The following is a 12,467-nucleotide window of genomic DNA, read 5'->3' as shown; positions in this document are numbered from 1 at the left end:
GGACAAGGGCTGCACGGTGGAGGAGCTGCTCCGCGGCTGCATCGAAGCCTTCGGTGAGTGGCGCGGGGAGCCCGGCGGGACACTGACTCCGGACCCGCTCCCAGGCCAGGCTCTGGCCCCGACCCCCTCGGCTCCGCATCCTGCACCTTCCTCGTGGAGCGGTCCCCGTGCTTCAGAAAGAGAGAGAAAATGCTTCCCTTCCCCTGCATGTCGCGTTGAAGGCAGGGATGCGGGCCCCCAGACTCTTGACACATGGGGTGCATTATCTGCCCCCCCCTGCCCCGTCCCCTGGGAATCCGGAGGAACTCTCTATCTCCGGCCTGGGAGCTGTTTCCGGCTGATGCGGGTGGCTTATCTGGTGAAGGGGTGCCCCTTCCCCCAAGCACTCAGGAAATGACCTCTGGATTCTTGACCCTGGGGAACCCAGGCTCCTTCCGCCCCAGCTGGTTCCCCTCCTGAGGATGGGCCCGACTGGGACACTCCCCCCTCCATCCAGTTCCTCGGGTCCGCCTGTGTCTCTCCCACCCCACCTCCTCTTTCTAACCTGCCTCCGGCTCTGGGAATCCTGGGAGAGCAGGAGATTGGGGTTGGGTGGGGTGGAGGGAGAAGATACCCTTGTGGCTGAGGGGTAGGGGTTAGAGACGGGGCTGCTGGACAAAGAGTCAACCCGCTCCTCTCTGCCCCTCGGAGCTAGATGACTCCGGGAAGGTGCGGGACCCGCAGCTGGTGCGCATGTTCCTCATGATGCACCCCTGGTACATCCCTTCATCCCAGCTGGCGGCCAAGCTGCTCCACATATATCCTTCCTGGCCTCACCCCGCAGCCCAGCCCCCTAGCCAGCACTGGCCCCGATGGCTTCACTCCAGAGGCGGACCCGCCTGCGTCCCAGAGTTCAGGCTTGGCCCAGCCTCCCAAAGGCCCAGGCAGTCCCGACTGCCTCCCCAACCTAGGCCTTGCCTCCCGCTCCCTACAGTCTGGGACCCTTCCCTACTGTCAGCTTGGTCTGCCTCTTGCCTCTCCCAGAAACCAGGCCCAGCTCTCAGCGCCCCCCAGAACTTAGCCTCTTCCCTCTCACCTCCCTCCCCTGCTCAGTGCTCATCCCTCCCCGCAGCCTCTGTCCAGAGCCTCGGCCTGGGCCTGCCCCACCCCTGCTCCAGGTCCTTCCCCCAGCATTTCTCCTGGAACCAGGCCCCCCGTCCCCTGCCTCCCTTTCTAGATGTAGGCTGCACTCTGGTTTTCCTTAACTCTCTGTCACCTACCAACAATCCCGGAAGGACAACTCCAGCTCCATGCAGGTGAAAACATGTCATCTGGTCAGGTGAGTCCTCCCACCTGGGGCACCTTCCCCTCCTCCCTTGCCCCAGGCCCTGGCCTGACGCAGTTGGTCATGCGGGTTTGCCCCTGGCTCTGTCCATGGTGGGCTTGCTGCCACAGGCCTGCCCGTTCTGGTCCTGGCCTAGGTTTTCTGATCTGTCCAAAGGGGGTGGGAAAGGACAGAGCCAGGACAGGGGAACCACGGGCTGAAGCTCTTTCCCCCTTTTGTGGGGAGTTACAAGGCCAGGGGCGGGTGGGGGAGGGGCCACCTTGGGTGACGCCCACTCTCCTGCAGGTACTGGATCTCAGCATTCCCAGCAGAGTTTGACTTGAACCATGAGCTCGCTGAGCAGATCAAGGAGTTGAAGGCTCTGCTGGACCAAGAAGGGAACCGCAGGCATAGCAGCCTCATCGACATCGAGAGCGTGTGCGTGGGGGGAGCCTGGGGGCAGGGCAGGCGTTCGGCACCCTACACTGTCTGTGCTTAATAAATGTTTGTTAAATTGAATGAGTGAGGGTCATGTCCCTCTCTTGCTTAAAAGCCTTCTGTGGTTCTCTGTCGCCTTCAAAATGTCTCGGCTGGGGATTAGGGCCTCTCATGGCATCTGCCTCACCTTCCACAGCCCTGCGCGCATCCCACGCACCTCATCCTGCAGTCACACGGGTCCACTCACCGTTCTCCAGCCCTGCATCCTCTCCCATCACCATGCTCTGCTCATACTGCTCCCCTTGCATCTGTGTTATCACATGCAGCTCCGGCGTGGAGTGTCTGTGGGCTCGGAGGGCCCAGGCTTTTCCGGGGCAGGACGTGCTGTTCCCTCCTCTGCTCCCCCGTGGCACTTTGTGCAAAGACCTGTACACACGCCACGCTGTTTCGTGATTGTTTGTTTCTGTGTCCGTCTCCCTCAGTAGCCTGTGAGCTCCTCGGGGGCAGGAACCATGTCTTGCTCATCTCTGACCCCCAGCGTCTAGCACAGTGCCTGGCACAGAGTACGTCTTCCATCATTGCGTGTGGAGTGCATGATGAGGGGGCGACTGCAGGAGTTCTGGGACTGGGGACAGTGTGGAGGTCCTCCGTCGGCCTGAGTGGCATGTGTTTGCATGAGTGGGGGGCATCTCCGGCAAAGGGCTCACTGCCCTTGCCCCCCCAGCCCCACCTACAAGTGGCAGCGGCAGGTGACTCAGCGGAACCCAGTGGGACAGAAAAAGCGCAAGATGTCCCTGTTGTTTGACCACCTGGAGCCCATGGAGCTGGCGGAGCATCTCACCTACCTGGAGTACCGCTCCTTCTGCAAGATCCTGGTGTGGCCCGAGGGCCTTCGGTCAGGGGTGGGGTGCAGGCTGGGGCTGGGGCTGGGGTCCCAGAAGGGCAGCATCCTTGGGGTGGGTGGCGTCACAGGGCGGGCGGCTGGTTTCAGTATAACCACCACAGGGCACCTGGAGGGGAGGAGCGGCTGTGGGTGAAGGGAGGGGCTCCCCAGGCACTGAGGCTGCTCCCGCCCCCAGTTCCAGGACTATCACAGTTTTGTGACTCATGGCTGCACCGTGGACAACCCTGTGCTGGAGCGATTCATCTCCCTTTTCAACAGTGTCTCGCAGTGGGTCCAGCTCATGATCCTCAGCAAGCCCACCGCCCCCCAGCGGGCCCTGGTCATCACACACTTCGTCCACGTGGCAGAGGTCCTGTCCCTCCCCTACTCCCTCCCTGCCTCCCCAACTGCCAGGACCCCACGGCCTCCTCTCCAGAAAAGCTGGGCCAAATTCTGGACCCATTCAGTGATGCCCCTCCCCCTTCCGCCCCTCCCTTTGTCCCCCAGAAGCTGCTACAGCTGCAGAACTTCAACACGCTGATGGCGGTGGTCGGGGGCCTGAGCCACAGCTCCATCTCTCGCCTCAAGGAGACCCACAGCCACGTTAGCCCCGAGACCATCAAGGTGCCTGGGGCTGGGGGGTCAGGGGAGCAGCCTGTCAAGCCCTGGGCTCCGCCTGCCTTCCCAGGTCTGGCTCCCCTGGGAACTCACAGCAGCGGGTGCTGGGCACTCCCGCCCTCATTTGACAGATGGGGAAACTGAGGCTTGGAGGGATCCAATGCTTTTGCCATGTTACACAATGAAAGTGGCAGCGCGGGGGCTCACAGGCCTGCCTGACTCCAAAGCTGCTGTTTTCTCCTCCTTTTGTCTTGCTTAGCATATTGGGTGACATACATACAGAAAAGTATATAAACATATGTACAGTGACAAGAAAGGTGAGAAAAAAAACACCCAGTGACACCACCCAGGTCTAGAGCTAGAACATCGACAGCCCCCGAAGCCCCCAGCGCCTTGGAGCATAACCCCCTCCCCAGCAGAGTGACCAATGTCCCGCCTGGCGCAACGATGACCCTGCTTTTCCTTATGGCTTTACCACTCAGGCATGCGCCCCAAAACAACGTGGGTTTTGTGTTGCCTGTTTTTGAACTTTCTATAAATGGGATTATGCTGTTTATGTTACTTTATATCTTCTTTCATTCTTGCATTCTGTTATGTGGAACACGCGTTCATTCATTTTCATCACTACATAATGTTTTTTTAAAATATATTTTTATTGATTTTTTACAGAGAGGAAGGGAGAGGGATAGAGAGTTAGAAACATCGATGAGAGAGAAACATCGATCAGCTGCCTCCTGCACACTCCCCACTGGGGATGTGCCCGCAACCAAGGTACATGCCCTTGACCAGAACCGAACCTGGGACCCTTGAGTCCGCAGGCCGACGCTCTATCCGCTGAGTTAACCGGTTAGGGAGCTACATAATGTTTTACTGTAAGCCCACTCCAATGTATGATCTACTTTCAGTTGAACATTTGGGGTTTTCCCCACTCGGACTGTTAGAACGACACGCCCAAGAACATTGTTCTAATTATTCCTGCGCTGCTTTGCCTCCCTCAGCCTCAGTTTCTTCTCTTGTTAAATGTTGATAACCCGTGGCCAGGCCTGGTGTACAGGTGTGGTACTTGGGAGTGGGCGTTCCCTTGAACTCATGACCTATTAACTTGGACCCTCAGGGGCGAAGGGAGCCAGTGCTGGGGGACAGTGAGGGGGGATTTTGCCTTTTCACCCATCCCTGACTCAGATCCTCATCCTCTCCCACATTTCTAGGGCTGAGTGGGGGGTGATGTTGAGCCAGTGATGGGTGTATGTGTGTGTGACCTTCCGCCCTTTGCCCCCAGCTCTGGGAAGGTCTGACGGAACTGGTGACGGCCACCAGCAACTACGGCAACTACCGGCGGCGGCTGGCAGCCTGCGTGGGCTTCCGCTTCCCCATCCTGGGCGTGCACCTCAAGGACCTGGTGGCCCTGCAGCTGGCACTGCCTGACTGGCTGGACCCTGCCCGGACCCGACTTAATGGGGCCAAGATGAAGCAGCTGTTCAGCATCTTGGAGGAGCTGGCCATGGTGACCAGCCTCCAGCCACCAGTGCAGGCCAACCCTGACCTGCTGAGCCTGCTCACGGTGAGGACAGGCACCAGGCTGACAACCACGACGGGCCCTGGGTTCCCACATGGCTGCAGGCCTGGCCGGGGGCCCTTGGTTTGGAGCAAGGGACTGAGATCCAGCCTGGGCTCCAGGCTTGGAGTGAATTCCGAGATGGGCTCCAGGCTCCAGGCTCCAGGCAGGACTGTGGACTGAGGTCTGCTCTCAAGGTTGGCGTGAGGGTCCTGGGTTGAGTTACCAGCAGTTCTGGGCTTGACCTTGGACCCGGTTTTGAGGTCTAGGGTGGGAGCTGGGTTCTAATCTAGGTCTGAGCCAGGTTCTAGGCATTGGGCTGGGGCTTAGGTTTTCGGTTTAGAGGGATTATTAGCTACCCCCAGGCTCTGGACTGGAGTCTGAGCTGGATTGGATTCTGAATGCTGGGCTGGGTTCTAGGTTGGGGGTGAATTTGAAGTCTTGGCTGGGTTCTGACCTGGATTCTTTTTTTAAAATTTTATTTTATTAACAGAGAGGGAGAAAGAGAGAGAGAGAGAGAGAGAGAGAGAGAGAGAGAAAGAGAGAAACATCAACACAAGAGAAGCATTTATCAGTTGCCTCCCATCATGCACCCGACCTATTGGTGTACAGGATGATGCGCCAACCCACTGAGCCACACGGGCCAGGACCTGACCTGGCTTCTGGCTGAGGCCTTGACGGTGCACTTTGCTCGAGGTTTAGGGGGAGCTTGGCCTGTGGTCTGTGTGCTGGGCTGGCATGTGGCTGCTGGGGTGTGTTCTCAGCTGGCCTTGTCCTGAGCCTGTCTTCTGGCCTGGGAACGGGCTGAGCTGCAGTCTCTGCTGGACCCGTGACCTGGGCTCCAGACAGTGGGCTCCTGAGAGCAGCCGGGCCTGTGGCTGACAGACCTGTGTGTCGCAGGTGTCGCTGGATCAGTATCAGACGGAAGACGAGCTCTACCAGCTGTCCCTGCAGCGGGAGCCGCGCTGCAAGTCCTCGGTGAGAAGGGGACTCTCCTTCTCCACTAGCTCCCCCTGCTCTCCCCCCCCCCCCCAAGTCCAGGATGTGAGGGCCTTTATTTGGTGGGGAGTTTTCCCAGTGGGAGGGGTTAGGTGGGTGTGGGTGGTCCCAGGGCAGGCTCAAACTTAGCAGCTGCCGCACCCCTCCTGCCTGTTGTGCAGGCTCCCTTACCCCTGGTTTCTCCTCTCCGCTCCCCTGGGCTCTGGGCTCCCCCACCTCTGGCTCTCGCTCAGGCCTGACCATTCCCACAGCCAACCAGCCCCACCAGCTGCACCCCGCCGCCCCAGGCCCCTGTGCTGGAGGAATGGACCTCAGCGGCCAAACCCAAGCTGGACCAGGCGCTCGTGGTGGAGCACATCGAGAAGATGGTGGAGGTGAGACCCTGCGGCAGGCTCTGAAGCCTTGGGACGCTGGTTTTGCCAAGTTCAAGGGCCAGCACTCGCTCTCCAGAAGGCGTGGGCTATGGGAGAGGGAGGTGGTGGGCGGGGGAGATGGACAGCTGCCCACATCTGGACACCCTTTCACACGGACTGAGAGCGCAGGCAGGATGAGCTGATGGTGCTTTTTTCTCCTGTCCTCTGCGTCCCTCTGTGTCCCCAAGTCTGTGTTCCGGAACTTTGACGTCGACGGGGATGGCCACATCTCTCAGGAAGAGTTCCAGATCATCCGTGGGAACTTCCCTTACCTCAGCGCCTTTGGGGACCTCGACCAGAACCAGTGAGGAGGGCTGGGGGCCGGGGAGGGGGAAGGCACGCTCACTTCCCCTTGGGGTTCAGTTTCCTTCTGTGCACAGTCAGGCCATTGGACCAGACGCTGTTGGCAGAGAAAGCTACCCCTGTGGGAAGGAACTCTTACGTGGGGTCACAGGGCTCCTGAAAGCAGCCAGGCCTGTGGCTCACCCATCCCGACAGATGGGGGCTCCACCGGCATCTTACAAAGACGGTGGCCTGGGGACTGCTTCTCACCAACGCCGTTTCATTTGCGGGGCTCCCAGCTGGCACACAGTGTGGGCAAGTGGAGTCCCTGGGTAGCCTGTTTTAATGAATAGATAAGAAAGGCCTGTAATTAGCACCCACTTGCTTATCAACAATTCACAAGCTGACAATTTGGACAAACAGCTGGTTGTCTGAGGTAGGTTAAATGTGCCCCCTGCAACCATAATCATATCTGTTTTGCTGAACAGATAAAATTCCAATCAAAATTTACAGGTCAAATATTTTTAAATGTTGATCCGTATTTAAAAACCTGGTTTTTCCCATAGTGCAAAAATCCCTGGTTTAAAAAAATCAGGTGGTAAAATAGATTTGTAATAAACAAAGTGTACAAAGTAAGAAGTGAAAAGTTGCCTTCCTCCTTTCCTAGCTGAAGAGGTTATTATCATAACTTCCTAGTAAGCCCCTTGGCAGGGTTCCTGGTTTGGCAATATGCGTATCCTTCCAGTCTTTTTTTCTTTTCTTTCATGCATGTGCAAATTGACAGATTTTGTTTGCCTGTGTTTGTGTCACGGACAAACAGAATTATAGCATAAATCCAGCTCTGCCAATGGTGTTTGTTGTAACTGTTTTGTTTCTCCACCCAGAGTTGAGACAGAGTTCCATGTTATCTCCCCGGTGGGAGGAGAGGCAGGAGGTTCAGGTCACACTTTCAGTGAGGATGCAGCCCTCAGAGACCTTTGAGGCCCAGCTTCAAGCTGGAGTCTCAGCCTTAGCTCCCCACCACCTGCCAGCCCCCGGCCTTGGGCCTCCCCTGGTTGGGTATCAAAACCCAGCACCTGGCCCTGGCTGGTTGCCAGCTAGATCCCCAGTAGGGGGCGTGCAGGAGGCAGCTGATTGATGTTTCTCTCCTTCTCCCTTCCTCTCTCTCTCTCTCAAATCAATACAAATATATTTAAACACACACACACACCACCACCACCACCACCACCACCACCACCACCAACAGCACAACAGCACAACAGCAATCACAATAAAACCAGCAGGTGGCTCGCCAGGAGGGAGACCAGCAACCCAGTGTCAGGTCCCAACTCACTGCCTCAGCTTGACGCTCCCTCTTTTGTTCTGGAACTTGGGGGTTTCCATTATTTTTCTTTCAAACTCACTATGCATTTAAAGCTATTTTTTATATTTCACCAGCACCTAGATCAGCAGTTCTCAACCTGTGGGTCGCGACCCCTTTGGCGGTTGAACGACCCTTTCACAGGGGTCGCCTAAGACCATCTTGCATATCAGATATTTACATGACGATTCATAACAGTAGCAACATGACAGTTATGAAGTAGCAACGAAAATAATTTTATGGTTGGGTCACAACATGAGGAACTGTATTTAAAGGGCCAGAAGGTTGAGAACCACTGACCTAGATGTTTGTAGCAGTAAGGTTTTCAGTTTTTTTTTTGTTTTTTTTTAGTCACTATCTTGGCAGAACCGCATGCCATGCTTTTTTTGCTTTTGTTTTCCACTTAAATCTTTATCGTGGACATGTCTTCATGCCAATTCATGCAGGACTACGTCATTCTTTAGGGCAGCGTCAGAGTAATCCCTTACCTCGCCATCCTTCCGCGGATGGATGTGTAGGTTGTGCCCAGTGTCCGCTACTAATATAGGCCGGGCTGCTGTGGACATCTTTGCGGCCAGGCACTCAGGCCACTGTTTCTGTAGGAGAAATTCCTAGAAGTGGGATAATTGAATCAAAAGATATGCACATTCTAAATTAGGAGAGAGACTGCCAAAGTGACCTCAGGCAGGGTGGTGCCAGCTTGCGCCCTCGGCAGCAGCGAACGGGTGCCCATTTCCCAGCTTCCCTGCCAACAGCGGAATCTATAATAAGCTTTACAGTTTTGCCAGTTTAATTGGCAAAGGGTGTCTTGGTTAAATCCGTGTCTCTTCAATACTAGTGGGGGTAGGATGTCTTTTCATATGTTTATTGGCCACTTATATTTCTTCTGTTAATTGCCTGTTCATAGTCTTTGTCCATGATCCCACTGGGTTTGTTGGTCTTTTTCCTCATTGATTTTTAGAATCTCTGTTAATGGATATTAACCCTTTGCTGTCGAATGTGTTTGCAAATATTTTCCTCCAGTCTGTCATTTGTGTCGTCTTTTCCCGTATAAAAATTTTAAAAAATTTTGTGTGTTCAGTATGTCAGTCTTTTTCTTTGTAGCTTCTTAGATTTGTGTTGTGTGTAGAAAGGCCCTCACCCCCTCAAGATTACAAAATGATTCTCTTAAACCTTTTCAGGTTCTTCGATAACTTTTATTATTTTACATTAGCGCTCTCAGTTCAGTGGGAATTTTGTTTCCATGCACAGTATGAGGTAGGAATCCAGGCGTCTGTTTTTCCCTAACCGGCCAGTTGTTCCACTGCCCCTGAACTTGAAGGACCACCCGGACCCCACCATGGAGCCCAGATCCCATGGGTGGAGGTTTGCAGCAAGGACCAGCCATCAGCAGACACAGCTCCGGGTAGCCCGGGGCCCAGTGACTACCCAGACACTGTCCTAAATGCTTCATGTGCGCTATCTCAATCCTCACCCCCCCTCCTGCCCCCTGAGGTGCAGGGACGATCATTATCCTCATTTAGAGAAGAGGAAACTGAGGCACAGAGAGCTCTAACCAGCTGGAGGTCGCATAGCCGGGAAGTAGTGGAGCCAGATGTGAGTGGAGGGCTGTGGCTCTGCAGAGCGCATCTCACTCTTTCCTAATCGCTGAGAAAGGGATTCTGCGGGCAGCCCTGGAGAAGGGGGAGCACTGGCCACAGGGGTCTTTCCGGCAGGGTTATGGGCGCTCCTGGCCCCAGAACTCCCCAGAGACCTCTTTAAAAAAAATATTTTATTGATTTTTTACAGAGAGGAAGGGAGAGGGATAGAGAGTTAGGAACATTGAGTGGAAGGGAGAGGGATAGAGAGTTAGGAACATTGATGAGTGAGAAACATCAATCAACTGCCTTCTGCACGCCCCCTACTGGGGATGTGCCCGCAGCCAAGGTACATGCCCTTGACCGGAATCGAACCCGGGACCCTTGAGTCCGCAGGCCGACGCTCTATCCACTGAACCAAACCGGTTAGGGCCCCAGAGACCTCTTTAATCCGCGGGGCTCTGAGCTGGTGCTTGTCAGAGCTCAGGGTGGGAAGCAGGGGCTGATGACCCGGGAGCGAGCACAGCGCTTGGCGTTTGCACACCGGCTCTGTGAAGTGGGCAGGGCAGGACAACAATCCCCGTTTTCTGGGGGGGAAACCCAGAAGTGACAGGCCCGAGACCACACAGCTGGTTAGTAGCAGCCGCTACAACTGCCTGACGCCAGCCCAGTGTTCTTTCTCTTCCCTGCACCAGGGCTCCAAACCAGGAGTTTGGTGAGGACCTGGTGTTTGGGAGGGGTTTTCCCAGTGGGTGGGTGGTCTGGGGCGGGCTCCAACGGAGGTGCTCCCTCCCCCGACAGGGATGGCTGCATCAGCCGCGAGGAGATGATCTCCTACTTCCTCCGCTCCAGCTCCGTGCTGGGCGGCCGCATGGGCTTCGTGCACAACTTCCAAGAGAGCAACTCCTTGCGCCCCGTTGCCTGCCGCCACTGCAAGGCCCTGGTGAGCCCCCGCCCAAGCCACACCCGCCAGCCCCGCCATCACCCACCCACGCCCCGCCCTGTTCTCCCTTCTGGCCCCGCCCCTGCCAGAGCCCTCTCAGCTCCCAGCCCAGGCCAGCCAGCCTCCTTCATGTCCCCTGCCTCTCCTCTTGCTATTCTGCATCTAACCCCTAAGGGCCCAGGGAGGCTCAGGCCCAGGCCCTGCCCTTGAGAAGGAAGAAGTAGAGTCATCACCAAATCCCTCCCCCCAGCACGGCCCTTCTCCTCTGTTTCAGATCCTGGGCATCTACAAGCAGGGCCTCAAATGCCGAGGTGAGATGGCATGGCGGGGCTACTGGGCTGATTTTTGGGGGAAGAGTTACTCTCTGCGTGGGGACTCTTATTTTGGTGGGGCAACGGCAACGGAGTGAAGTCCCTTGGAGCCAGGGAGGTGATGATTATATGTGAAGGGTTTTTGGAGAGGGCAGAGAATGGCAAGTAGGGTCAAGAGAGCGCGTTGGAAGGAGACTTTTGTTTTGGTGGGGCAGCTGCTCAGGAGCAAAGGAACCTGGGGAGAGGTGCAGGCCTAGAGAATGGGAGGGAGGGTGTTCTGACCAATGGCCCCGGCTGGGCTCCCCATCTGCCTCCCCCAGCCTGTGGTGTGAACTGCCACAAGCAGTGCAAGGATCGCCTGTCGGTGGAGTGCCGGCGCCGGGCCCAGAGCATGAGTCTGGAGGGATGTGCATCCTCCCCCTCCCCCACACACACCCACCATCGCACCTTCAGCTTCTCCCTGCCCCGCCCGGGCCGGCGCGGCTCCCGGCCTCCAGGTAAGACGTGGTCTCCTTCTGTATCGGGCCGGTGGAGGGAGGAAGGCAGGGCCATTGTGGCCAAGTCTTAATTCACCCAGGATGGAAACCATTTCAGAGTTGGTATAATTCTCTTATTTTGGTAGGGTGATGGAGAGGGTTGGACTGGTAAGGGTGCCAGAAGGGAGCCAAGGAACCCTTGACCCTCTGAGGCTGAGGAGGAGAGAGACTTTAATATATAAAGAAGAGTAAAAATGAAAGAGGCTTCAAGATTCCAGTCACACTCTTATTTTGTTAGGGGGATTGACAATGGGTTGGAGAGGGAGTTATGTGAGCCATTTACCTGCATTTTCTTGTTTGGCTGCTCGGGACGCATTTTGAGAATTCGAAGCCCCATACCCCGAAAATCACCTGCAGCTCTCTGGGGGGTCTCTGGTGGCTTTAGTTCAGTTTGCTGAATGATAATTCCTCAAATGATAATTTTGCCGAGAGCAGTCTGAACAACTGTGTTAAACTGGGGTCTAAGGCCATTGACCACCACCTTTCGGATCAGCATAAGTCCTCAAACATAGAAAAGATAAAACCATTTGCACGGAACCCTCCAGAAGTGCTGGTGTCTAGAATGTGCAACCCACAGAATTGGCATTTAAGCAAACTGCACTGACAGATCTGCGGCTGCGAAAAAGTGCGGCGAAGTGAAAACTTAGAAGAGCCCCCAAAATTGGGCCGTTTGGTCATTCAGTGAATTGGTTTTTGGTGGATGGGTCTGCTTCCGGGATGGGGCTGGGTGCCTCCTGTGAGTGGGGGAAGGGCTGCTGCAGGCACTGGGACCCAGGAGTAGACCCCACACCCCACCCCCCTGCAGAGATCCGAGAAGAGGAGGTGCAGACGGTGGAGGACGGAGTGTTTGACATCCACTTGTAATGATGGTGAGTCCTCCCACAGCTTTGGCCAGAGCCTCCACACTGGGGGCCGGGGCTGGGGGGTGGGGTCAGGGAAAGGGCGCTCTGTCCGAATGGCCTGGGCCAGGGGGACCCCTACTTTTGGGGGAAGGCTCTTCCTCACCACCCCTGTTTTTCTCTTCCCAGCTGTGACTGGATCCAGCACTCATGTCTGCCTTGGAGCAAAGACCTGGAGCAGAGCAGGGGGCCGGGTGCTGGGGCAGCAGGCTGGGGCTGGGGGGTGGGGCATGAGGGTGGCATGTGGCTGAGGGCAGGGCCGGGGCTGGTGTCCCTAAGGTTGTACAGACTCTTGTGAATATTTGTATTTTCCAGGAATAAAAAGGCCCGTGTCATGAACCTACACCATC

The 12,467-nt window shown here is 56.1% G+C and overlaps 1 protein-coding gene across 2 annotated transcripts; it reads left to right on the top strand.

Moving 5' to 3' along the window:
• On the top strand, nucleotides 1–12,459 carry RASGRP2 (RAS guanyl releasing protein 2 (calcium and DAG-regulated)). Of its 2 annotated transcripts, XM_014538028.1 has the most exons (16): nucleotides 7–53; nucleotides 695–797; nucleotides 1,256–1,318; nucleotides 1,610–1,741; nucleotides 2,466–2,616; nucleotides 2,821–2,994; nucleotides 3,132–3,248; nucleotides 4,522–4,803; nucleotides 5,698–5,775; nucleotides 6,048–6,170; nucleotides 6,398–6,513; nucleotides 10,230–10,371; nucleotides 10,646–10,682; nucleotides 11,003–11,179; nucleotides 12,024–12,087; nucleotides 12,247–12,459. In XM_014538028.1, exons 2-15 carry the CDS (start codon nucleotides 733–735, stop codon nucleotides 12,080–12,082), a joined length of 1,716 nt encoding a protein of 571 aa, XP_014393514.1. In that variant the 5' UTR covers nucleotides 7–53; nucleotides 695–732; the 3' UTR covers nucleotides 12,083–12,087; nucleotides 12,247–12,459. The 2 variants fall into 2 exon arrangements, with proteins under 2 accessions (XP_014393515.1, XP_014393514.1); XM_014538029.1 differs by lacking the exon at nucleotides 695–797 and having other exon boundaries at nucleotides 1–53; nucleotides 1,217–1,318; nucleotides 12,247–12,450.
• Nucleotides 12,460–12,467: the final 8 nt, after the last annotated feature.

Source organism: Myotis brandtii, unplaced genomic scaffold, assembly GCF_000412655.1.
Source record: "Myotis brandtii unplaced genomic scaffold, ASM41265v1 scaffold187, whole genome shotgun sequence".
Lineage (NCBI taxonomy): Eukaryota > Metazoa > Chordata > Mammalia > Chiroptera > Vespertilionidae > Myotis > Myotis brandtii.
This window is presented reverse-complemented; position numbering and strand designations above follow the sequence as displayed.